This window comes from Oncorhynchus mykiss, chromosome 21 (assembly GCF_013265735.2).
Source record: "Oncorhynchus mykiss isolate Arlee chromosome 21, USDA_OmykA_1.1, whole genome shotgun sequence".
Classification (NCBI taxonomy): domain Eukaryota; kingdom Metazoa; phylum Chordata; class Actinopteri; order Salmoniformes; family Salmonidae; genus Oncorhynchus; species Oncorhynchus mykiss.
In genome coordinates, this window is record NC_048585.1 from 54465748 (window position 1) to 54493706 (window position 27959).

Sequence of the window (27959 nt, forward strand, 5' to 3'; positions counted from 1 at the left end):
CCCTAAAGAGAACCTCAGGGAGTGTTAACACCACCCTAAATAGAACCTCAGAGAGTGTTAACAACACCCTAAAGAGAACCTCAGAGAGTGTTAACAACACCCTAAAGAGAACCTCAGGGAGTGTTAACACCACCCTAAAGAGAACCTCAGAGAGTGTTAACACCACCCTAAAGAGAACCTCAGAGAGTGTTAACACCACCCTAAAGAGAACCTCAGAGAGTGTTAACACCACCCTAAAGAGAACCTCAGAGAGTGTTAACACCACCCTAAAGAGAACCTCAGGGAGTGTTAACACCACCCTAAAGAGAACCTCAGAGAGTGTTAACAACACCCTAAAGAGAACCTCAGAGAGTGTTAACAACACCCTAAAGAGAACCTCAGAGAGTGTTAACAACACCCTAAAGAGAACCTCAGAGAGTGTTAACACCACCCTAAAGAGAACCTCAGAGAGTGTTAACAACACCCTAAAGAGAACCTCAGGGAGTGTTAACACCACCCTAAAGAGAACCTCAGAGAGTGTTAACACCACCCTAAAGAGAACCTCAGAGAGTGTTAACAACACCCTAAAGATAACCTCAGAGAGTGTTAGCACCACCCTAAAGAGAACCTCAGAGAGTGTTAACACCACCCCAAAGAGAACCTCAGAGAGTGTTAACACCACCCTAAAGAGAACCTCAGAGAGTGTTAACACCACCCTAAAGAGAACCTCAGAGAGTGTTAGCACCACCCTAAAGAGAACCTCAGAGAGTGTTAACACCACCCTAAAGAGAACCTCAGAGAGTGTTAACAACACCCTAAAGAGAACCTCAGAGAGTGTTAACACCACCCTAAAGAGAACCTCAGATAGTGTTAACACCACCCTAAAGAGAACCTCAGAGAGTGTTAACACCACCCTAAAGAGAACCTCAGAGAGTGTTAACACCACCCTAAAGAGAACCTCAGAGAGTGTTAACAACACCCTAAAGAGAACCTCAGGGAGTGTTAACACCACCCTAAAGAGAACCTCAGAGAGTGTTAACACCACCCTAAAGAGAACCTCAGAGAGTGTTAACACCACCCTAAAGAGAACCTCAGAGATTGTTAACACCACCCTAAAGAGAACCTCAGAGAGTGTTAACAACACACTAAAGAGAACCTCAGGGAGTGTTAACACCACCCTAAAGAGAACCTGAGAGAGTGTTAACACCACCCTAAAGAGAACCCCAGAGAGTGTTAACACCACCCTAAAGAGAACCTCAGAGAGTGTTAACAACACCCTAAAGAGAACCTCAGGGAGTGTTAACACCACCCTAAATAGAACTTTAGAGAGTGTTAACAACACCCTAAAGAGAACCTCAGAGAGTGTTAACAACACCCTAAAGAGAACCTCAGGGAGTGTTAACACCACCCTAAAGAGAACCTCAGAGAGTGTTAACACCACCCTAAAGAGAACCTCAGAGAGTGTTAACACCACCCTAAAGAGAACCTCAGAGAGTGTTAACACCACCCTAAAGAGAACCTCAGAGAGTGTTAACACCACCCTAAAGAGAACCTCAGAGAGTGTTAACACCACCCTAAAGAGAACCTCAGGGAGTGTTAACAACACCCTAAAGAGAACCTCAGAGAGTGTTAACAAGACCCTAAAGAGAACCTCAGAGAGTGTTAACACCACCCTAAAGAGAACCTCAGAGAGTGTTAACAACACCCTAAAGAGAACCTCAGGGAGTGTTAACACCACCCTAAAGAGAACCTCAGAGAGTGTTAACACCACCCTAAAGAGAACCTCAGAGAGTGTTAACAACACCCTAAAGATAACCTCAGAGAGTGTTAACACCACCCTAAAGAGAACCTCAGGGAGTGTTAACACCACCCTAAAGTGAACCTCAGAGAGTGTTAACACCACCCTAAAGAGAACCTCAGAGAGTGTTAACACCACCCTAAAGAGAACCTCAGAGAGTGTTAGCACCACCCTAAAGAGAACCTCAGAGAGTGTTAACACCACCCCAAAGAGAACCTCAGAGAGTGTTAACACCACCCTAAAGAGAACCTCAGAGAGTGTTAACACCACCCTAAAGAGAACCTCAGAGAGTGTTAGCACCACCCTAAAGAGAACCTCAGAGAGTGTTAACACCACCCTAAAGAGAACCTCAGAGAGTGTTAACAACACCCTAAAGAGAACCTCAGAGAGTGTTAACACCACCCTAAAGAGAACCTCAGAGAGTGTTAACAACACCCTAAAGAGAACCTCAGAGAGTGTTAACACCACCCTAAAGAGAACCTCAGATAGTGTTAACACCACCCTAAAGAGAACCTCAGAGAGTGTTAACACCACCCTAAAGAGAACCTCAGAGAGTGTTAACACCACCCTAAAGAGAACCTCAGAGAGTGTTAACAACACCCTAAAGAGAACCTCAGGGAGTGTTAACACCACCCTAAAGAGAACCTCAGAGAGTGTTAACACCACCCTAAAGAGAACCTCAGAGAGTGTTAACACCACCCTAAAGAGAACCTCAGAGAGTGTTAACACCACCCTAAAGAGAACCTCAGAGAGTGTTAACACCACCCTAAAGAGAACCTCAGAGAGTGTTAACACCACCCTAAAGAGAACCTCAGAGAGTGTTAACACCACCCTAAAGAGAACCTCAAAGAGTGTTAACACCACCCTAAAGAGAACCTCAGAGAGTGTTAACACCACCCTAAAGAGAACCTCAGAGAGTGTTAACAACACCCTAAAGAGAACCTCAGAGAGTGTTAACACCACCCTAAAGAGAACCTCAGAGAGTGTTAACACCACCCTAAAGAGAACCTCAGAGAGTGTTAACACCACCCTAAAGAGAACCTCAGAGAGTGTTAACAACACCCTAAAGAGAACCTCAGAGTGTGTTAACACCACCCTAAATAGAACCTCAGAGAGTGTTAACAACACCCTAAAGAGAACCTCAGAGAGTGTTAACACCACCCTAAAGAGAACCTCAGAGAGTGTTAACACCACCCTAAAGAGAACCTCAGAGAGTGTTAACACCACCCTAAAGAGAACCTCAGAGAGTGTTAACACCACCCTAAATAGAACCTCAGAGAGTGTTAACACCACCCTAAAGAGAACCTCAGAGAGTGTTAACACCACCCTAAAGAGAACCTCAGAGAGTGTTAACACCACCCTAAAGAGAACCTCAGCGAGTGTTAACACCACCTTAAAGAGAACCTCAGAGAGTGTTAACAACACCCTAAAGAGAACCTCAGAGAGTGTTAACACCACCCTAAAGATAACCTCAGGGAGTGTTAACACCACCCTAAAGAGAACCTCAGAGAGTGTTAACACCACCCTAAAGAGAACCTCAGAGAGTGTTAACACCACCCTAAAGAGAACCTCAGAGAGTGTTAACACCACCCTATAGAGAACCTCAGGGAGTGTTAACACCACCCTAAAGAGAACCTCAGAGAGTGTTAACACCACCCTAAAGAGAACCTCAGAGAGTGTTAGCACCACCCTAAAGAGAACCTCAGGGAGTGTTAACACCACCCTAAAGAGAACCTCAGGGAGTGTTAACACCACCCTAAAGAGAACCTCAGAGAGTGTTAACACCCCAAAGGCCCATAAGAAGCTATTTTCCAACCCAAGTTATCGCTCATCAGCAGAAAACTCTCTTTGTATTCTCTCTCTTTCTGGGTGAAAACCAGCTCTGGGACCACTCAAATCACTGCATTGAATGTCAACGGAGAAGATATTTATTTCCATGCGCTTGGAGAGATTATGAGATAAACATTTTATTGCCGCAATTATGTTATTTTAAGAGCTGAACGCAAAGACCCCGGTGCGTAGTAGCGCCGGCCAAGATGCATCACGTCAGTGAGGTAGTTGATCCTCACGCCCTAGCTAGCTAAGGGGAGTCGAGTAAACAAACACAAATAAGTGTTATTTTCCATCCTACTCCTTCTCTTTTACTTCTCTATCTGTCTGTCTGTCTGTCACGTCAATTCAATTCAATTCAAGGGGCTTTATTAGCATGGGAAACATGTTTTAACATTGCCAAAGCAAGTGAGGTAGATAATATATAAAGTGAATATATAAAGTGAAATAAACAATAAAAATTAACAGTAAACATTACACATACAGAAGTTTCAAAACAATAAAGACATTACAAATGTCATATTATATATATATATATACAGTGTTTTAACAATGTACAATCTCTCTCTCTCTCTCTGTGTGTGTGTGTGTGTGAGGTGGATGTGAACACACTACTGTACAAGCTAACCCAGTGCCTCTCTCTCTCCCTGTGTTTCATCCAGCCTCCAGACAACGGGCCTCCTCCTCTCCCCAGCTGCTCTCTCCCAGAGGGATACTATGAAGAGGCCGTCCCCCTCAGTCCTGGAAAAGCCCCAGAATACATCACTTCCAGTGAGTTTACAAAATATAGGCACACATACATGTGACTAAGACACACACACACACACACACACACACACACACACACAATGAAACCTCACACACATGAATAAGACACACACACACGTGAATAAGACACACACACACACATACACAATGAAACCACACATCTTGACCCCCCCCCCCCCCCCCCCCAAGTGAGGACTGAACACACATTTACTCAGGATACATATAACCACTCAATATCTAACACATTCTACCTGGTCTCTCTCTCTCTCGTCTATCACTCAGACTATGATTCTGACCAGATGAGCAGTTCGTATGAGTCGTATGACGAGGAGGAGGAGGATGGGAAGGGAAACAGAGGGAAGAAGATGCGACACCAGTGGCCTAGCGAGGAGGCCTCCATGGGTCTGGTCAAGGACGCACGCATCTGTGCCTTCCTGCTGCGCAAGAAACGCTTCGGCCAGTGGACCAAGCTGCTCTGTGTCATCAAGGACAACAAGCTGCTGGTACGGACACATGAACAGATACAGAGACACACACTATCAGCATCACATACAACGACACACACACACACTCTCTCACCCTCTGTATCGTCTACCCCCTTCAACGTCATAATTCCTCACAGACCATGCTGGTGTGTTGTGGATGATTGTGCGCACAGACCATGCTGGTGTGTTGTGGATGATTGTGCTCACAGACCATGCTGGTGTGTTGTGGATGATTGTGCTCACAGACCATGCTGGTGTGTTGTGGATGATTGTGCTCACAGACCATGCTGGTGTGTTGTGGATGATTGTGCTCACAGACCATGCTGGTGTGTTGTGGATGATTGTGCTCACAGACCATGCTGGTGTGTTGTGGATGATTGTGCTCACAGACCATGCTGGTGTGTTGTGGATGATTGTGCTCACAGACCATGCTGGTGTGTTGTGGATGATTGTGCTCACAGACCATGCTGGTGTGTTGTGGATGATTGTGCTCACAGACCATGCTGGTGTGTTGTGGATGATTGTGCTCACAGACCATGCTGGTGTGTTGTGGATGATTGTGCTCACAGACCATGCTGGTGTGCTGTGGATGATTGTGATCACAGACCATGCTGGTGTGTTGTGGATGATTGTGCTCACAGACCATGCTGGTGTGTTGTGGATGATTGTGCTCACAGACATGTGCTCGTAGAGTGTCAGTTGTCCTTTACCTGTCAAATACTGAAAATGAGCTAAGTAAAAAAAGTATCATAGACATGCGCACACACTGAATAATCACATGCAGCCAGAGACGCTCATAGCCATGTGTATTTGAAAGACTTAATCCACCGGTTCTTTGACCTCTTCCTCTCTCCTCGCTCTTCCTCTCTCCTCCATCTCCTCTCTCCGCCCCTCCTCCCTCTCACTTCCTCTCTCCTTCCTCTCTCCTCTCTTCCCTTTCTCCTCCCTCCTTCCTCCCTTCTATCTCTCTCCTCCCTCTCTCCTCCATCTCCTCTCTCCCCCCCTCCTCCCTCTCGCTTCCTCTCTCCTCCCTCTCTCCTCTCTTCTTCCTCTCTCCTCTCTTCCCTTTCTCCTCTCTCCTTCCTCCCTCCTTCCTCTCTCTTCCATCTATCCTCTCTCTTCCTCTTTTCCTTCTCTCTTCCTCTCTCCTTCCTCTTCCTCTCTCCTCCCTCACTCCTTCCCTCTCCTTCTCTCTCCTCCTCTCTCCTCCCTCCCTCTTCCTCTCTCCTCCCTCTCTCCTCTCTCTTCCTCTCTCCTCCCTCCCTCTTCCTCTCTCTTCCTCTCTCCTCCCTCCCTCTTCCTCTCTCCTTCCTCCCTCTTCCTCTCTCCTTCCTCTCTCCTCCCCCTCTCTTCTATCCTCTCTCTTCCTGTCTCTTCCTCTCTCCTCCCTCTCTCCTTCCTTTCTCTTCCTCTCTCCTCCCTCTCTCCTCCCTTTCTCCTCCTCTCTCCGTCCTCTATCCTCTCTCTCCTGTCTTCCTCTCTCTTCCTGTCTCCTCCCTCTCTCCTCCCTTTCTCTTCCTCTCTCCTTCCTCTATCCTCTCTTTCCTTGCTTCCTCTCTCTTCCTGTCTCCTCCCTGTCTCCTCCCTCTCTCCTCCCTCTCTCCTCCTCTAGTGCTACAAGTCATCTAAAGACCAGACACCCCAGATGGAGCTGCTGTTATCAGGCTGTAGCATCACACATGTCCCCAAGGACGGCAAGAAGAAGAAACACGAGCTGAAGATAGTCCACCAGGGGGCAGATGCCCTGGTCCTGGCCGTGCAGAGCAAAGAGCAGGCTGAGGAGTGGCTCAAGGTAACACAATAACCTGACACACAGATTATAATGTTACAGCAGTACACTGTGGTAGTCCGAGTGGATCAGGGTAGCACAATAACATGACACACAGATTGATGTTACAGCAGTACACTGTGGTAGTTCGAGTGGATCAGGGTAGCACAATAACATGACACACAGATTGATGTTACAGCAGTACACTGTGGTAGTTTGAGTGGATCAGGGTAGCACAATAACCCGAGACACCAATTATGATGGTTTTCTATCAGACAATGGTCCCAATGTTACTGTGACACTGTTGTAGACGGAGTGACACACTAATAGGTGCATTTCAGGATCCCTCATTGTTGACAAGACAATGACAAGTTGGCTAAATAAGCAGGAACAGACTGGTACTGTGAAGAGGGATCATCCAGTCCAGGGTACTCTTGGGTGGTGAAAACAGGATGGAGTAAATTTACTGTAAAGGAAGAGGAAGAGGAAGAGGAAGAGAATAAAAAAAGCGATTCATCTCGTGGTATGCTTGTCCAAAGGTACAGTAGGCCACTGGTTGTTTTTCTTGGGGAGCGACTCCTTTGGTCCTGTATGAAAATAAATTCTCTGTTTCTGCCCTGGCGGGCGGAGTCTTCTTCGTGATAATGCGTTCAGGGGCCAGAGGGTTATTTTGAACAGGTGTTTCTGATGTCAGGATGTTTGGTTAGTATCTGTGAAACAGTCTCTCTCAGATCTCCCTCTCACGTCTGTTTCTCTCCTGGAGACCTCAAAGTAAAGCATCCTGCTGACTCCTTTTCCACTCTGCCCCATATGTCATTCCCATACCATCGCCTTTGAGCTATTCTGCTTCAATCGCAGTATGGAAGAGGCCATGGGGGGGGGGGGGTTACATTTATAGAAACACACACAGACACACAGACACCATTGTTTATCCTTGTGCAGCTATTTTAAGAGCCCTTCTCCTTCCTCATTTCCCTTTTCATCACTCCTGCCAGCGAACTTCCCCAGCCTCTAGTTTACCAAACGGGCCCTTTGTAACTGAGCTTGGACCCGGGCTTTTTCATACAGCACCTCAATCTGTGCAAAACCCGGTCAGAGAGGCCCCGTTAAAAACCGAGCGGTCTGCTATTTCGTCCTGTGCAGACTGCTGATGGAAACAATAGCCAGTCATATTTGCTTTCCCAACCCTATTACGTGTAAATGGTGGGTCCCCTATAGGAGCTTTTTTTTGCAGAAATAAGGGAATTAAAAGGAAACAGTCTATTTTTTGTTCTGATTTGATTACTCCTTCCACATGGTAATTAGCTTTGTTTATTGCTTAACAGCACACTAGGGTAGCGCCAAGGTACCTGCTAGCAGCCGCATTGGACTGCACAAATATACAAACCGAGCCAGCCAAGGAAGAAAAGAAAAACCCACAACATCCGTAATTATCGCTCGAGACGGGACACTGACGCGTATTTGGTCAGGTGTCTGAAAACATGCCCGATAAAAACACATTGAACCAATAAATGTGAACACGGAATAAACCAATAGCCTTCAACCTCACCCCAAACAAACTCTCTGTTTCAGGTGATTAACATCTAACCCAATGATGCTTGCAATCAGCACGCCCAATTATGTGGCCCGGCTGGCCACGGTTCAACGTACCCCGAAACGGGGGCCTGGACTAGAGGAATTGGATTGAAGGCACATGTGTTCCCCTTGCGTTATTAACTGTACGGTGAGGGAGGAGATATTATTTTGGCCAGCTCAGCATACAATTACGCCTGGGGGTGTTTGCGCGCCTCACAGAGCCAAACAGATTAGTGTGGAGTATGTGTTTGGATATTAGGGCTGGACGTGGCCTAGGAGCGCTGGGGAAAAGCTCACTCGGTTTCTCTATTGCTTTCTTTGTCTTTATTTCTCTCTTCCTTTATCGCGCACTCCTTAACTCTCTGTCTCTCTTTATCTCTCTTTCTCTCCTACTCTGTTCCTCCATCCAGAGATGGAGAGCTTTGATAAATAATCACTCTTGAATTTCACATTAAAGAATGAATAATGGAAATAAAAGGTATTGGTTATCCCACCCTAGTCGGAGGATAAGAATCCAATAACATGTCCAACACGATGTCCCTGTAATGATTCATGTAAGACTGCATTAGTAAATAGAGACAAGACTAGAACGGAGCCTTGAGGCACTCCAAAACGAATGTGAAATCCAGACATATAAACGTCCTGTTTATAGAATCAACATGTCCATATTGTGTAGCTCGTGATCTGTTTATAGAATCAACATCTTTAGGGGGTATTGTGATGTCATTATGGAGTATTGTGATGTCATTATGGAGTATTGTGATGTCTTTATGGGGTATGTTGATGTCTTTATGGGGTATTGTGATGTCTTTATGGGGTATTGTGATGTCTTTATGGGGCATTGTGATGTCTTTATGGGGTATTGTGATGTCTTTATGGGGTATGTTGATGTCTTTATGGGGTATTGTGATGTCTTTATGGGGCATTGTGATGTCTTTATGGGGTATTGTGATGTCTTTATGGGGTATTGTGATGTCTTTATGGGGTATTGTGATGTCATTATGGGGTATTTTGATGTCTTTATGGGGTATTGTGATGTCTTTATGAGGTATTGTGATGTCTTTATGGGGTATTGTGATGTCATTATAAGGTATTATGATGTCATTATGGGGTATTGTGATGTCTTTATGGGGTATTGTGATGTCTTTATGAGGTATTGTGATGTCTTTATGGAGTATTGTGATGTCTTTATGAGGTATTGTGATGTCTTTATGGGGTATTGTGATGTCTTTATGAGGTATTGTGATGTCTTTATGGAGTATTGTGATGTCTTTATGGGGTATTGTGATGTCTTTATGGGGCATTGTGATGTCTTTATGGGGCATTGTGATGTCTTTATGAGGTATTGTGATGTCTTTATGGGGTATTGTGATGTCTTTATGGGGTATTGTGATGTCTTTATGGGGTATTGTGATGTCTTTATGGGGTATTGTGATGTCTTTATGGGGTATTGTGATGTCTTTATGAGGTATTGTGATGTCATTATGGGGTATTGTGATGTCTTTATGAGGTATTGTGATGTCTTTATGGAGTATTGTGATGTCTTTATGGGGTATTGTGATGTCTTTATGGGGTATTGTGATGTCTTTATGGGGTATTGTGATGTCTTTATGGGGCATTGTGATGTCTTTATGGAGTATTGTGATGTCTTTATGGGGGTATTGTGATGTCTTTATGGAGTATTGTGATGTCTTTATGAGGTATTGTGATGTCTTTATGGGGTATGTTGATGTCTTTATGGGGTATTGTGATGTCTTTATGAGGTATTGTGATGTCTTTATGGGGTATTATGATGTCTTTATGGGGTATTGTGATGTCTTTATGGGGCATTGTGATGTCTTTATGGGGTATGTTGATGTCTTTATGGGGTATTGTGATGTCTTTATGGGGGTATTGTGATGTCTTTATGGAGTATTGTGATGTCTTTATGAGGTATTGTGATGTCTTTATGGGGTATTGTGATGTCTTTATGGAGTATTGTGATGTCTTTATGGAGTATTGTGATGTCTTTATGGGGTATTGTGATGTCATTATGGGGTATTGTGATGTCTTTATGAGGTATTGTGATGTCTTTATGAGGTATTGTGATGTCTTTATGGGGCATTGTGATGTCTTTATGGGGCATTGTGATGTCTTTATGGGGCATTGTGATGTCTTTATGGGGTATTGTGATGTCTTTATGGGGTATTATGATGTCTTTATGAGGTATTATGATGTCATTATGGGGTATTTTGATGTCTTTATGGGGTATTGTGATGTCTTTATGGGGTATTGTGATGTCATTATGGGGTATTGTGATGTCATTATGAGGTATTATGATGTCATTATGGGGTATTGTGATATCATTATGAGGTATTATGATGTCATTATGGGGTATTTTGATGTCTTTATGGGGTATTGTGATGTCATTATGAGGTATTATGATGTCATTATGGGGCATTGTGATGTCTTTATGGGGTATTGTGATGTCTTTATGGGGTATTGTGATGTCTTTATGGGGTATTGTGATGTCTTTATGGGGTATTGTGATGTCTTTATGAGGTATTGTGATGTGGTTATGGGGTATTGTGATGTGGTTATGGGGTATTGTGATGTCTTTATGGGGTATTGTGATGTCTTTATGGGGTATTGTGATGTCTTTATGGGGGTATTGTGATGTCTTTATGGAGTATTATGATGTCATTATGGGGTATTGTGATATCATTATGGGGTATTGTTATGTCGTTATGAGGTATTATGATGTCATTATGGGGTATTATGATGTCTTTATGGGGTATTGTTATGTCGTTATGAGGTATTATGATGTCATTATGGGGTATTATGATGTCTTTATGGAGTATTATGATGTCATTATGGGGTATTGTGATGTCTTTATGGGGTATTGTTATGTCGTTATGAGGTATTATGATGTCATTATGGGGTATTATGATGTCTTTATGGGGTATTGTGATGTCTTTATGGGGTATTGTGATGTCTTTATGGGGGTATTGTGATGTCTTTATGGAGTATTATGATGTCATTATGAGGTATTGTGATGTCTTTATGGGGTATTGTGATGTGGTTATGGGGTATTGTGATGTCGTTATGGAGTATTGTGATGTCTTTATGGGGTATTGTGATGTCTTTATGAGGTATTGTGATGTGGTTATGGGGTATTGTGATGTCGTTATGGAGTATTGTGATGTCTTTATGGGGTATTGTGATGTGGTTATGGGGTATTGTGATGTCGTTATGGAGTATTGTGATGTCTTTATGGGGTATTGTGATGTGGTTATGGGGTATTGTGATGTCTTTATGGGGTATTGTGATGTCTTTATGGGGTATTGTGATGTCTTTATGAGGTATTGTGATGTCTTTATGGGGTATTGTGATGTGGTTATGGGGTATTGTGATGTCGTTATGGAGTATTGTGATGTCTTTATGGGGTATTGTGATGTCTTTATGAGGTATTGTGATGTGGTTATGGGGTATTGTGATGTCGTTATGGAGTATTGTGATGTCTTTATGGGGTATTGTGATGTGGTTATGGGGTATTGTGATGTCGTTATGGAGTATTGTGATGTCTTTATGGGGTATTGTGATGTGGTTATGGGGTATTGTGATGTCTTTATGGGGTATTGTGATGTGGTTATGGGGTATTGTGATGTCTTTATGGGGTATTGTGATGTCTTTATGGGGTATTGTGCTGTCTTTATGGGGTATTGTGATGTCTTTATGGGGTATTGTGATGTGGTTATGGGGTATTGTGATGTCTTTATGGGGCATTGTGATGTCTTTATGGGGTATTGTGATGTCTTTATGGGGTATTGTGATGTGGTTATGTGGTATTGTGATGTCTTTATGAGGTATTTAAATGTCTTTATGAGGTATTGTGATGTCTTTATGGGGTATTGTGATGTCATTATGAGGTATTGTGATGTCTTTATGGAGTATTGTGATGTCATTATGAGGTATTGTGATGTCTTTATGGGGTATTGTGATGTCATTATGAGGTATTGTGATGTCTTTATGGAGTATTGTGATGTCATTATGAGGTATTGTGATGTCTTTATGGAGTATTGTGATGTCTTTATGAGGTATTGTGATGTGGTTATGGGGTATTGTGATGTGGTTATGAGGTATTGTGATGTCTTTATGGGGTATTGTGATGTCTTTATGGGGTATTGTGATGTCTTTATGGGGCATTGTGATGTCTTTATGGAGTATTGTGATGTCTTTATGGGGTATTGTGATGTGGTTATGAGGTATTGTGATGTCTTTATGGGGTATTGTGATGTCTTTATGAGGTATTGTGATGTGGTTATGGGGTATTGTGATGTGGTTATGAGGTATTGTGATGTCTTTATGGGGTATTGTGATGTCTTTATGGGGTATTGTGATGTCTTTATGGGGTATTGTGATGTCTTTATGGGGCATTGTGATGTCTTTATGGGGTATTGTGATGTGGTTATGAGGTATTGTGATGTCTTTATGGGGTATTGTGATGTCTTTATGGGGCATTGTGATGTCTTTATGAGGTATTGTGATGTGGTTATGGGGTATTGTGATGTGGTTATGAGGTATTGTGATGTCTTTATGGGGTATTGTGATGTCTTTATGGGGTATTGTGATGTCTTTATGGGGCATTGTGATGTCTTTATGGAGTATTGTGATGTCTTTATGGGGTATTGTGATGTGGTTATGAGGTATTGTGATGTCTTTATGGGGTATTGTGATGTCTTTATGAGGTATTGTGATGTGGTTATGGGGTATTGTGATGTGGTTATGAGGTATTGTGATGTCTTTATGGGGTATTGTGATGTCTTTATGGGGTATTGTGATGTCTTTATGGGGCATTGTGATGTCTTTATGGGGTATTGTGATGTGGTTATGAGGTATTGTGATGTCTTTATGGGGTATTGTGATGTCTTTATGGGGCATTGTGATGTCTTTATGGGGTATTGTGATGTCATTATGAGGTATTGTGATGTCTTTATGGAGTATTGTGATGTCTTTATGGGGTATTGTGATGTCTTTATGGGGTATTGTGATGTGGTTATGGGGTATTGTGATGTCTTTATGGGGTATTGTGATGTCTTTATGGGGTATTGTGATGTGGTTATGGGGTATTGTGATGTCTTTATGGGGTATTGTGATGTCTTTATGGGGTATTGTGATGTCATTATGGGGTATTGTGATGTCTTTATGGGGTATTGTGATGTGGTTATGGGGTATTGTGATGTCTTTATGGGGCATTGTGATGTCTTTATGGGGTATTGTGATGTCATTATGAGGTATTGTGATGTCATTATGGGGTATTGTGATGTCTTTATGGGGTATTGTGATGTGGTTATGGGGTATTGTGATGTGGTTATGGGGTATTGTGATGTCGTTATGGAGTATTGTGATGTCTTTATGAGGTATTGTGATGTCTTTATGGGGTATTGTGATGTCTTTATGAGGTATTGTGATGTCTTTATGGGGTATTGTGATGTCATTATGAGGTATTGTGATGTCTTTATGGGGTATTGTGATGTCTTTATGGGGTATTGTGATGTCTTTATGGGGTATTGTGATGTCTTTATGGGGTATTGTGATGTCTTTATGGGGTATTGTGATGTCTTTATGGGGTATTGTGATGTCTTTATGGGGTATTGTGATGTCTTTATGGGGCATTGTGATGTCTTTATGGGGTATTGTGATGTCTTTATGGGGTATTGTGATGTCTTTATGGGGTATTGTGATGTCTTTATGGGGTATTGTTATGTCTTTATGGGGCATTGTGATGTCTTTATGGGGCATTGTGATGTCTTTATGGGGTATTGTGATGTCTTTATGGGGTATTGTGATGTCTTTATGGGGTATTGTGATGTCATTATGGGGTATTGTGATGTCTTTATGGGGTATGTTGATGTCTTTATGGGGTATTGTGATGTCTTTATGGGGTATTTTGATGTCTTTATGGGGTATTGTGATGTCTTTATGGGGTATTGTGATGTCTTTATGGGGTATTGTGCTGTCTTTATGGGGTAATGTGTTTAGATTGCTGAAGATTTGTATTATTTATTTAATCCATTTTAGAATATGTCTGTCCATAGTAAAGAGAAGCTCTGCTTTTTTGACACCACAAATCAAAAAGCAAGTCCTGCAGGCTCTAGTTTTGTCTTATCTTGATTATTGTCCAGACATGTGGTCAAGTCCTGCAAAGAAAGACCTAGTTAAGCTGCAGCTGGCCCAGAACAGAGCCGCACGTCTTGCTCTTCATTGTAATCAGAGGGCTTATATTAATATTATGCATGCCAGTATCTCTTGGCTAAGAGTTTAGGAGAGACTGACTGCATCACTTCTTCATTTTATAAGGAACGTTGTGTTGAAAAATCCAAATTGTTGGCATCGTCAACTTACACACAGCTCTGACATACACACTTACTCCACCAGACATGCCACCAGGTGTCTTTTCAGTCTCTAAATCCAGAACAAATTAAAGAAAGTGTACAGTATTATATAGAGCCATTATTGCATGGAACCTGTCATCTCATATTACTGAAATGATCAGCAAACCTGGTTTCATAAACAGATAAACACCTCACAGCACAACGCCTCTCCCCTATTTGACCTAGATAGTTTGTGTGTATGCATTGATATGTAGGCCATGTGTGCCGTTTTTAAATGTATGTAGTTCTGTCCTTGAGCTGTTCTTGTCTATTAATGTTCTGTATTATGTCATGTTTCATGTTCTGTGTTGGACCCCAGGAAGAAATAGCTGCGGCTTTCGCAACAGCTAATGGGGATCCTAATATAATCTCTGTTAAGACTCAGTCTCTCTGTAATCTCTGTTAAGACTCAGTCTCTCTGTAATCACTGTTAAGACTCAGTCTTTCTATAATCACTTTTAAAACTCAGTCTCTCTATAATCACTGTTAAGACTCAGTCTCTCTATAATCACTGTTAAGACTCAGTCTCTCTATAATCACTGTTAAGACTCAGTCTCTCTGTAATCACTGTTAAGATTCAGTCTCGCTGTAATCTCTGTTAAGACTCAGTCTCTCTATAATCACTGTTAAGACTCAGTCTCTCTGTAATCACTGTTAAGACTCAGTCTCTCTATAATCACTGTTAAGACTCAGTCTCTCTATAATCACTGTTAAGACTCAGTCTCTCTGTAATCTCTGTTAAGACTCAGTCTCGCTGTAATCTCTGTTAAGACTCAGTCTCTCTGTAATCACTGTTAAGACTCAGTCTTTCTATAATCACTTTTAAAACTCAGTCTCTCTATAATCACTGTTAAGACTCAGTCTCTCTATAATCACTGTTAAGACTCAGTCTCTCTATAATCACTGTTAAGACTCAGTCTCTCTGTAATCACTGTTAAGACTCAGTCTCTCTAAAATCACTGTTAAGACTCAGTCTCTCTATAATCACTGTTAAGACTCAGTCTCGCTATAATCACTGTTAAGACTCAGTCCCTCTATAATCACTGTTAAGACTCAGTCTCTCTATGATCTCTGTTAAGACTCAGTCTCTCTATAATCTCTGTTAAGACTCAGTCTCTCTATAATCACTGTTAAGACTCAGTCTCTCTATAATCACTGTTAAGACTCAGTCTCTCTATAATCACTGTTAAGACTCAGTCTCTCTATATTCTCTGTTAAGACTCAGTCTCTCTATAATCTCTGTTAAGACTCAGTCTCTCTATAATCTCTGTTAAAACTCAGTGTTTCTATAATCACTTTTAAGACTCAGTCTTTTTTTAATTTTTTTATAATCTCTGTTAGGACTCACAGTCCCTCTATAATCACTGTTAAGATTCACAGTCTCTCTATAATCACTGTTAAGACTCACAGTCCCTCTATAATCACTGTTAAGATTCACAGTCTCTCTATAATCACTGTTAAGACTCAGTATGTCTATAATCAATGTTAAGATTCACAGTCTCTCTATAATCCCTGTTAAGACTGACTGTTAAGATTCACAGTCTCTCTATAATCACTGTTAAGACTCAGTATGTCTATAATCACTGTTAAGACTCACAGTCCCTCTATAATCACTGTTAAGATTCACAGTCTCTCTATAATCACTGTTAAGACTCAGTATGTCTATAATCACTGTTAAGACTCACAGTCCCTCTATAATCACTGTTAAGATTCACAGTCTCTCTATAATCACTGTTAAGACTCAGTATGTCTATAATCACTGTTAAGACTCACAGTCCCTCTATAATCACTGTTAAGGCTCAGTCCCTCTATAATCACTGTTAAGGCTCAGTCCCTCTATAATCACTGTTAAGGCTCAGTCCCTCTATAATCACTGTTAAGACTCAGTCTCTCTATTATCTCTGTTAAGACTCAGTATGTCTAATCACTGTTAAGACTCAGTCTCTCTATAATCACTGTTAAGACTCAGTCTCTCTATAATCACTGGTAAGACTCACAGTCTCTATAATCACTGTTAAGACTCACAGTCCCTCTAACCACTGTTAAGACTCAGTCTCTCTATAATCTCTGTTAAGACTCAGTATGTCTAATCACTGTTAAGACTCAGTATCTCTATAATCACTGTTAAGACTCACAGTCCCTCTAACCACGGTTAAGACTCAGTCTCTCTGTAATCACTGTTAAGACTCACAGTCTCTCTATAATCTCTGTTAAGACTCAGTATGTCTAATCACTGTTAAGACTCAGTCTCTACAATCACTGTTAAGGCTCAGTATCTCTATAATCACTGTTAAGACTCAGTATCTCTGTAATTACTGTTAAGACTCACAGTCCCTCTAACCACTGTTAAGACTCAGTCTCTCTATAATCACTGTTAAGACTCAGTATCTCTATAATCACTGTTAAGACTCACAGTCTCTCTATAATCACTGTTAAGACTCACAGTCTCTCTATAATCACTGTTAAGACTCACAGTCTCTCTATAATCACTGTTAAGACTCAGTCTCTCTATAATCACTGTTAAGACTCACAGTCTCTCTATAATCACTGTTAAGACTCACAGTCTCTCTATAATCACTGTTAAGACTCACAGTCTCTCTATAATCACTGTTAAGACTCAGTCTCTCTATAATCACTGTTAAGACTCACAGTCTCTCTATAATCACTGTTAAGACTCACAGTCTCTCTATAATCACTGTTAAGACTCACAGTCTCTCTATAATCACTGTTAAGACTCAGTCTCTCTATAATCACTGTTAAGACTCACAGTCTCTCTATAATCACTGTTAAGACTCACAGTCTCTCTATAATCACTGTTAAGACTCACAGTCTCTCTATAATCACTGTTAAGATTCACAGTCTCTCTATAATCACTGTTAAGACTCACAGTCTCTCTATAATCACTGTTAAGATTCACAGTCTCTCTATAATCACTGTTAAGACTCACAGTCTCTCTATAATCACTGTTAAGACTCACAGTCTCTCTATAATCACTGTTAAGACTCACAGTCTCTCTATAATCACTGTTAAGACTCTTTAAAAAAATATTGGCTATATATTGGCTGTTTTTGGTGGTCTGTTTGTGTGTGTGTATTTGAGGGTTGGTAATGTGTGTGTGTGTGTGTGTGTGTCCTGACTGCCTGTCTCCACAGTAGTCCTCAAGTCACCCCTGGCTGGTTAGCCTAGCTTAGCATCATCAATCATTCATTCACTGTGTCAATGGTACCCGACTCAATACAGTGGGGGTTCTGGTGTTGACGGTTTGCCAGATTGGAGGTCCTGCCAAGTCATGTGAATCCAAACTGGCAGCCCGTCCACGTCCCCATGCAGAGTGTGGACATCCCTAGATATGTCAGTCACTTTGAATGGGTGTGTTACACGACAGCAGGTCTGTGTCCCAAGTGGCCCCCTATTCCCTATACTGTACATTGCACTACTTTTGACCAGAGCCATATGGGTCAAGCAGTGTACACTAATCTGTATACCTGTTGCCTTGTTCCTGTCAGCCTTGCTGTAAGTGCTGTATTCTGTTCTGTGATCTAATAATACCTAATACCTTTAACACAGGGAAGGGGGATGTAGTGTCGGCAACACATTCTGGACTTTAAAGATGTTGACATGGCTTCTTCAAGACGTCAGTCTTGCTGGATGTAACTGATGCATCGTAAACAGTTGAACATTAACAGTCCTGTCCTAGAATCCTCCTTTGTGTTTGCTCTTCCTCCAGGTGATGAGGGAGGTGTGCAGTAATGGCTGTGACTCAGATGTAGCAGGGTCTCCTGTGCACAAGCCCGACCTGGAGAAGGTAAGGAACAGAACACCAGCTCAGGCACATGAACACACACTGGCAAGTCACACACTCATAAACACTCAAAACGCACACAAACACTCACATGCATGCACACATGTACACAAACACATCAACATGACGGTAAGGACACACACACACACACACACACACACACACACACCCACACACACACACTGCTACTGTAATTTCTCACCAAGGACAACTGGAGGAGAGGAGCTTTCTATATGTTGCCATAGGGGCCCCTGTACCCTCCCCTCCCCTCTCTCTCTGTGCCCTAAAAGCAGGCAGGATACCAGGGCAGCACAATAAGATACCAGGGCAGCACAATAGGATACCAAGGCAGCACAATAGGATACCAGGGCAGCACAATAGGATACCAGAGCAGCACAATAGGATACCAGGGTAGCACAATAGGATACCAGGGCAGCACAATAGGATACCAGGGCAGCACAATGCAGTAAAAGCTGTAATTGTTGTGCCAGATAGCAGTGAATTGCAGCTGTGGCACAGTGTGTACAGGGAGGTCAGGGGAGAGGGTGTGTTATTGGATTTCATAAGTTACTGGATATGTTGGACCCTTACTGTACTGTGTGTGTTTGTGTGTGTGTGTGTGTGTGTGTGTGTGTGTGTGTGTGTGTGTGTGTGTGTGTGTGTGTGTGTGTGTGTGTGTGTGTGTGTGTGTGTGTGTGTGTGTGTGTGTACAGTGGTGGAAAATGAGGCAGCGCAGGAGGGGTTTTATGACAAACCGCTCCCTAGCTGGCACCGTACATAGAAGCCCAGTCTAATTATTCATACATAACATGTTGCAGATGCTCTCCAAGATTCTCCGTGTGTACAGTGTGTGTGTTTATGTATGGTTGTGTGTGTTTGTCTGTCCTGCTGACAGTTCTAATGCTCTGAAATCTTAACTGTGTACAACCTTTTCCATTCCAGAAGGTGTTGTGTGATAGGCCGAGCTCAGACGGAGAGCCGCCCAATGAGAACGGACACACCGTCACCGACTGTAAGGACCAAGGTGAAACCGGGGAGTGGTCTGGAACACTGTCTCTCTCCCTCCATCTCTCTCTCTGTCTCTCTCTCCCTCCATCTCTCTCTCCCTCCCTCCATCTCTCTCTCCCTCAGTCTCTCTCTCTCACTCGCTCTCTCTCTGTCTCTGTGTGTTTGTGTGTGTGTGTGTTGTTACCCAACAGCAGTAAATTCCTGTCCTGTAGGGGATTGCTAACTCAGCTCTGATTGATAGACACGTGTGTCTAATAGTTTGTCTATAACAGCTGGGGGAAACAATGATTGTTGTTGAAATATGGGCACCTTTTTCCTCCAAATGAGCTCAATTGGGGGATCTCTGACCGATGTGTTTTGACAGTTTGCTGTAAATTCAGGCATTTTTTGCATTCCCTCTAATTAGTTCATGATATCCCCCTCTGGAGGATTGGAGGGGTAATGCAGTTTGACAACCACTTTTGTTCCCCTACTGTCGATCTCCAACTATTTTATGCCCAATTCCAAAGGGACCCCTAGCCTCTACCCCATACACCCTTCATGTAGAACTAAGAGGCTAGGTTAGTATGATACAGCTCCACTTTGCCCTCTGATAGACCAGGTTGAATATCTGCCATATTGTTTACTCTGCTCCAATCCTCTCAGTCCATATTGTTTACTCTGCTCCAATCCTCTCAGTCCATATTGTTTACTCTGCTCCAATCCTCTCAGTCCATATTGTTTACTCTGCTCCAATCCTCTCAGTCCATATTGTTTACACTGCTCCAATCCTCTCAGTCCATATTGTTTACTCTGCTCCAATCCTCTCAGTCCATATTGTTTACTCTGCTCCAATCCTCTCAGTCCATATTGTTTACTCTGCTCCAATCCTCTCAGTCCATATTGTTTACACTGCTCCAATCCTCTCAGTCCATATTGTTTACTTTGCTCCAATCCTCTCAGTCCATATTGTTTACTCTGCTCCAATCCTCTCAGTCCATATTGTTTACACTGCTCCAATCCTCTCAGTCCATATTGTTTACTCTGCTCCAATCCTCTCAGTCCATATTGTTTACACTGCTCCAATCCTCTCAGTCCACATTGTTTACTCTGCTCCAATCCTCTCAGTCCATATTGTTTACACTGCTCCAATCCTCTCAGTCCATATTGTTTACACTGCTCCAATTATCTCAGTCCATATTGTTTACACTGCTCCAATCCTCTCAGTCCATATTGTTTACTCTGCTCCAATCCTGTCAGTCCATATTGTTTACACTGCTCCAATCCTCTCAGTCCATATTGTTTACACTGCTCCAATCCTCTCAGTCCATATTGTTTACTCTGCTCCAATCCTCTCAGTCCATATTGTTTACTCTGCTCCAATCCTCTCAGTCCATATTGTTTACTCTGCTCCAATCCTCTCAGTCCATATTGTTTACTCTGCTCCAATCCTCTCAGTCCAAATTGTTTACTCTGCTCCAATCATCTCAGTCCATATTGTTTACTCTGCTCCAATCCTGTCAGTCCATATTGTTTACACTGCTCCAATCCTCTCAGTCCATATTGTTTACACTGCTCCAATCCTCTCAGTCCATATTGTTTACTCTGCTCCAATCCTCTCAGTCCATATTGTTTACTCTGCTCCAATCCTCTCAGTCCATATTGTTTACTCTGCTCCAATCCTCTCAGTCCATATTGTTTACTCTGCTCCAATCCTCTCAGTCCAAATTGTTTACTCTGCTCCAATCATCTCAGTCCATATTGTATGTCACCAGTGGCTGATGACATCACCCCATATCTCTCGTCCTGCATCTTCAGGCTAAATGACGACCACACACCCGCCCTTCTCACACCATTTCACCCCAGCTCTTTCTGAGGGGAAAAACGAGTCTCCAAACCCTCTTTTTCAGCTTAATCATCCACATTCCTTCCATGGCTGGTAACTAACGGCCTTGATTCAGTGGAATCAAATGAACCTGATCAGAGAGTTTTCCCCCAGTCTTTCTCCGAAAAAAAGAGGAACACATTATAATAATCATCCTTTTAAAAAGTGAAGCTCTTTCACATCTGTGTGTCTGGTTTCCTACCTTAGGCCCGGGGTCTGCTGTGTGTGTGTGGCTAGAGAAACAATAGCCGTGTTTGGGAACAAATGGCCACATATGTAATGAAGTCGTCGCCATGGCAGATATCATCTATATCATGGTAACTGGATCTGAGTACTGATTGATGCAGCGAAGGTGTGTGTGTGTGTGTGTGTGTGTGTGTGTGTGTGTGTGTGTGTGTCAGTGTGCAGAAGCACTTCAGACTCAGAGCATCAGATGTCTCACTATGATGACATCATTCGTGGGGAATTTTGAACCACTGCCTCAGAAACCTTCTGTCCTGTCTCTCTCCTTCCTGTCTCTCTCCTGTGTCTCTCTCCTGTGTTTCTCTCCTCTGTCTCCCTCCTCTGTCTCTCTCCTGTGTTTCCTCTGTCTCTCTCCTGTGTTTCCTCTGTCTCTCTCCTGTGTCTCTCTCCTGTGTCTCTCTCCTGTGTCTCTCTGTCTCTCTCCTCTGTCTCTCTCCTGTGTCTCCTCTGTCTCTCTCCTGTGTCTCTTTCTGTCTCTCTCCTCTGTCTCTCTCCTGTGTCTCCTCTGTCTCTCTATCTCTCTCCTGTGTCTCCTCTCTCTGTCTCTCTATCTCTCTCCTGTGTCTCCTCTGTCTCTCTCCCGTGTCTCCTCTGTCTCTCTGTCTCTCTCCTGTGTCTTTCTCCTCTGTCTCTCTCCTCTGTCTCTCTCCCGTGTCTCTCTCCCGTGTCTCTCTCCTCTGTCTCTCTCCTGTGTCTCCTGTGTCTCTCTCCTCTGTCTCTCTCCTGTGTCTCCTCTGTCTCTCTCCTGTGTCTCTCTCCTGTGTCTCTCTCCTGTGTCTCCTCTGTCTCTCTCCTGTGTCTCTCTCCCATGTCTCTCTCCCGTGTCTCTCTCCTCTGTCTCTCTCCTGTGTCTCCTGTGTCTCTCTCCTGTGTCTCCTCTGTCTCTCTCCTGTGTCTCTCTCCTCTGTCTCTCTCCTGTGTCTCTCTCCTGTGTCTCTCTCCTGTGTCTCCTGTGTCTCTCTCCTCTGTCTCTCTCCTGTGTCTCCTCTGTCTCTCTCCTGTGTCTCTCTCCTGTGTCTCTCTCCTGTGTCTCCTGTGTCTCTCTCCTGTGTCTCCTCTGTCTCTCTCCTGTGTCTCTCTCCTCTGTCTCTCTCCTGTGTCTCTCTCCTGTGTCTCTCTCCTGTGTCTCCTGTGTCTCTCTCCTCTGTCTCTCTCCTGTGTCTCCTCTGTCTCTCTCCTGTGTCTCTCTCCTGTGTCTCTCTCCTGTGTCTCTCTCCTGTGTCTCCTGTGTCTCTCTCCTGTGTCTCTCTCCTGTGTCTCCTCTGTCTCTCTCCTCTGTCTCTCTCCTCTGTCTCTCTCCTGTGTCTCTCTCCTGTGTCTCTCTCCTGTGTCTCCTCTGTCTCTCTCCCGTGTCTCCTCTGTCTCTCTCCCGTGTCTCCTCTGTCTCTCTCCTGTGTGTCTCTCCTCTGTCTCTCTCCTGTGTCTCTCTCCTCTGTCTCTCTCCTGTGTCTCCTCTGTCTCTCTCCCGTGTCTCTCTCCCGTGTCTCTCTCCTCTGTCTCTCTCCCGTGTCTCCTCTGTCTCTCTCCTGTGTGTCTCTACTGTGTCTCTCTCCTCTCCAATCCAAACAACAGGGACCAGCAGATTGTATCTTCAGACACACAGAGACAGGCTTTAAGGCCTGGTTTAGACCACAGTATTTCCAGGATAATGTTCACTGTCATTGTGTCCATGGGTCTCTTTGGGTAGTAGGCCTTCTTTCTGATCAAAATATTCTAATGATCTGCTTGTCTATTACAGTCTTATCAGGTACTGTGATCATAGTTGAATTGTTAAAGATTACAGTACTGTGATGGTCTAGCTCTCTGGCATTGTATGTCTGTCTTTTCTCTCTGTCTCCCCCTCTCACTCTATATCTTCGTCTTTCTCATTCTCTCTCTCTCTCTCTCTCTCTCGCTCTCATTCTCTCTCTCGCTCTCATTCTCTCTCTCTCTCTCTCTCTCTCTCTCTCTCTCTCTCTCTCTCTCTCTCTCTCTCTCTCTCTCTCCCTCTCACTCTATACCTTCCCCTTTCTCATTCCCACTCTCTCTCCCCTCCTCTCTCTCTCTCTCTCTCTCGCTCTCATTCTCTCTCTCTCTCTCTCTCTCTCTCTCCCTCTCACTCTATACCTTCCCCTTTCTCATTCCCACTCTCTCTCCCCTCCTCTCTCTCTTTCTCTCTCTCTCTCTCCTCCTCTGTCTCCCCCTCTCACTCTATACCTTCCTTCTCTCTCTCTCTCTCTCTCCCCTCCTCTGTCTCCCCCTCTCACTCTATACCTTCCCCTTTCTCATTCCCACTCTCTCTCCCCTCCTCTCTCTCTCTCTCTCTCTTTCTCTCTCTCTCTCTCTCTATCTCTCTCTCTCTCTCTCTCCCCTCCTCTGTCTCCCCCTCTCACTATATACCTTCCTCCTCTCTCTCTCTCTCTCTCTCTCTCTATACCTTCCTTTTTCTCTCTCTCTCTCCCTCTCTCACCTCCTCTCTCTCTCTGTCTCCCTCGCCATCTGTCTCTCTCTCTCCCCTCCTCTCTCTCTCTCTCTCTCTCTCTATACCTTCCTTTTTCTCTCTCTCTCTCCCTCTCTCCCCTCCTCTCTCTCTCTGTCTCCCTCGCCATCTGTCTCTCTCTCTCCCCTCCTCTCTCTCTCTGTCTCCCTCGCCAACTGTCTCTCTCTCTCCCTCAGGTAAAGGGAAGAAGGACTCTCAGAAGAGTCAGAAGGGAGGCACTCTGAGTAAAGGGGCGGGGAAGAAGATCACTAAGATCATTGGCTTAGGCAAGAAGAAGCCGTCCACTGACGAACAGACCTCTTCAGCCGAGGAGGACATACCCACCTGTGGTAAGACACCTGTTAGGGGTTAGAGGTCACATCTGGGGTGTAGAGGACAACCTATATCAAGGGTGGATTGGTCGTATAGGTGCTCTGTTAAAATGTGTTCCAATACATTGTTGTTGTTTCTATGTAGAATGTACGGGGGACATGTCTTGACTTACAACAACCAGAACTGCAGCTATTGACCCATTTCCTGGTCTGCTGTTTCACCATTGGTCACTTTACCCCACCCCTTTATCCTAACTGGTCCGTCTTGTCTGATTGACAGGCTACCTGAACGTGCTGTCCAATAACCGCTGGCGTGAGCGTTGGTGTCGTCTGAAGGACAACCAGCTGCTGCTTCATAAGGACCGTACTGATCTGAAGACCCACACGGCCAGCCTGCCCCTCAGAGGCTGCGAGGTCAGCCCCGGACTGGACTCCAAACACCCCTTCGCCTTCCGCCTTCTCCGCAACGGACAGGAGGTGGCTGTACTGGAGGTAGGTTGGTGGTCAATGGGTGGAAGTTGGTCATAGATTCAGATCTGGGATCAGCTTACCCACCACTCCAAATCTGAACCTTCATGTCATCAGATCTGACCTTAAATCAGCGCCCAAGGGGCATCTTCCCACACCCTCAAATGCACTAACTAGCTAGTGAGTAGCTTTGTGGTCTTTGTGATAGTTTGACTGTGATATAAAATAGTGCTGGATCTCTCTAAACCCTCCTGTTCTCTCCAGGCGTCCTCCTCAGAGGTCATGGGTCGGTGGCTAGGGATGCTGCTAGCTGAAACAGGCTCTATCACAGACCCTGCTGCCTTACATTACGATTACATAGATGTAGAGACTACCGCAAACGTTATCCAGCTGGCCAAGCAGTCCTTCTGGTGAGACACACACACACACATAGGGGTAATTTTGTTTTCCAGATGGGCTGTGAGCATGCAGTTCTGGGCTGATGAGATGTAGTCGTTGTTTGTGTTTGTCTGTAAGCTGTTATTCGTATGTTTATATCTGGTGTAAAAAAGTAAAAAGGAAATATCTATATTTTCTTAAAGATGGGGTGGTGGGTATGGTGGTCGTGTGCACGCGTTTTGAAATCCACCAAAAAGGCAAGCGTTGTATGACAGACGGGGCGAGTGCATGATGGTATGTGTCCACTATGGGGTTTTGAAAAACCCCTCAGCCCCTGTTCAGTTAGGAATGCACGACTCTGGATCAATGTTTTCCCTCAGAGGATGTGAGTCACTCTCTTACCAGCATTGTTTTCACCAGAGCACTGTGTGCAGTCCAGTCCTGCCCACACAAACAAAACACAACACACATAGCAAAGGGCTGGATAAAGAGTTTCAATATCAACTGGACTACAACATGATTGGTCTGTTATTTGTATGATGGGGACACTATGAGACAACAGCTATAAGGGTCCTTAAAGGCAAATTCTCTCCTTATTCCCAATAGGGCTCTACATTTCTATAGATGACTAGGATTATGAGGGGAAGGTGTCATTTGTCCTTGTGTTGTCACGTGTATAGTAACTCAGTGTCCTCCTCAGCTTCACTAGTAAACGTGCTGTATCTCCCAACCCTTATCTGGACAACCCTGCCAACAGTTACGCATGTCCCTCTGGAATGGCACTGCACTATGATGATGTGCCCATCAATGGAACGGTAAACACACACACACACACACACACACACACACACACACACACACACACACAGAGAGAGAGAAATTAAACAAAATATCGATATATAAAACAAATGGGAGCAGTATCTCTCCATCTCCTGTCTGGATGCTGCATTGTGATGGCTTGCATCAGGGACATCTTTCTGTTTCTCATCCTCTCTCGCTCCCTCTTTCCCATGCTCATCCCTCTGATTCAATTATTGTGCAACTTTCAAGTACGTGCCCCTGCTCCAACTCACTGGTCTGTAACAACAACATCAACCCTTTGGTGTCCTCTCTTCTTTTTCTCTTCTCCTCCCCCCTTTTATCGTCTCATTTGCTGGCTCCTTTGTTCACTCTGTTTCACATTTTCATCTTCCCTTCTCTCTTATCATTTTCTTTCTCTTTATATTTCCTCTCCTCTTCTCTCCCCTTCTCTCCCCTTCTCTCCTCTCCTCTCCCCTTCTCTCCTCTCCTCTCCCCTTCTCTCCTCTCCTCTTCTCTCCCCTTCTCTCCTCTCCCCTTCTCTCCTCTCCTTTTCTCTCCTCTCTCCTTCTCTCCCCTTCTCTCCTCTCCTCTTCTCTCCTCTTCTCTTCTCTCCTCTTATCTCCCCTTCTCTCTTCTCCCCTTCTCTCCTCTCCTCTCCCCTTCTCTCCTCTCCTCTTCTCTCCCCTTCTCTCCTCTCCCCTTCTCTTCTCTCCTCTCCCCTTCTCTCCTCTCCCCTTCTCTCCTCTCCCCTTCTCTCCTCTCCTCTTCTCTCCTCTCCCGTTCTCTCCTCTCCCCTTCTCTCCTCTTCTCTCCTCTCCTCTTTGCATACCTTCCTCTATCGTAAGGACCCTGAGGCGCTGTACTCCAGCCCTGCCACCGGAGGGCGACGTCTGAGAGAGGAGGTGTTGTATGAGAACACTGACCCCGACCTGTATGAGAACATGCCTTCGCCCAAGCTGGCTGCCCGCTACTCCCCCAAGCCCAGTCGTCTGGCATCATCCTCCTCCTCCTCCTCTTCCTCCAGCCACTACAAAACCCCTGGCCCTGTCAAATCCAAACTCCTCTCCTCTTCCTCCGCTTCCTCGGCTAACACTAACACTAAAGCCGTTGCTCAGGTGACTAACGCACTGCTTTCCTAACATTTATGCTACCCTAACACTGAACTCTTCTCTTTCATATCAAATGGATAGTTCACTTCAAAGTCAACGTTTATCAAACATTTTCGTACCTAAAAGATGTTGGGACCCTTGTGACATTTCTTGTATAGACCCAAATGCCAATGACACCATCTAAATTCCATCGAATAACTTTGTGATTTTGGCGTGAACTCTCTCTTTAACTAAATATGAATTAAAACAGAGAGCAATTATTTGCTAATTGAGAGGTGATAGGGATACTGTATATAGAGAGGAGGGGATTGGACAGAGATACTGTATGTCTAGAGGAGGGGATTGGACAGAGATACTGTATGTAGAGAGGAGGGGATTGGACAGAGATACTGTACGTAGAGAGGAGGGGATTGGACAGAGATACTGTATGTAGAGAGGAGGGGATTGGACAGAGATACTGTATATAGAGAGGAGGGGATTGGACAGAGATACTGTATGTCTAGAGGAGGGGATTGGACAGAGATACTGTATGTAGAGAGGAGGGGATTGGACAGGGATACTGTATGTAGACAGGAGGGGATTGGACAGAGATACTGTACGTAGAGAGTAGGGGATTGGACAGAGATACTGTATGTAGAGAGGAGGGGATTGGACAGAGATACTGTATGTCTAGAGGAGGGGATTGGACAGAGATACTGTATGTAGAGAGGAGGGGATTGGACAGAGATACTGTATGTCTAGAGGAGGGGATTGGACAGGGATACTGTATGTAGAGAGGAGGGGATTGGACAGGGATACTGTATGTAGAGAGGAGGGGATTGGACAGAGATACTGTATGTAGAGAGTAGGGGATTGGACAGAGATACTGTATGTAGAGAGG

General features: G+C 44.1%; 1 protein-coding gene across 4 annotated transcripts in view; it reads left to right on the plus strand.

Annotated features, from left to right (window-relative positions):
- LOC110500891 (actin filament-associated protein 1) overlaps positions 1-27959 on the plus strand; it is a 158934-nt gene that overhangs the window by 116404 nt on the left and 14571 nt on the right. For 2 of the 4 annotated variants that reach the window (XM_036958234.1, XM_036958232.1), the window contains exons 4-13: positions 4270-4378; positions 4658-4878; positions 6473-6652; positions 18344-18421; positions 19361-19442; positions 24189-24341; positions 24604-24815; positions 25056-25201; positions 25870-25984; positions 26816-27085. In XM_036958234.1, the coding sequence (XP_036814129.1) occupies positions 4270-4378; positions 4658-4878; positions 6473-6652; positions 18344-18421; positions 19361-19442; positions 24189-24341; positions 24604-24815; positions 25056-25201; positions 25870-25984; positions 26816-27085 (1566 nt within the window). The remainder of the gene's footprint in view (positions 1-4269; positions 4379-4657; positions 4879-6472; positions 6653-18343; positions 18422-19360; positions 19443-24188; positions 24342-24603; positions 24816-25055; positions 25202-25869; positions 25985-26815; positions 27086-27959) is intronic. The other 2 variants (XM_036958233.1, XM_036958235.1) reach the window with 2 other exon arrangements.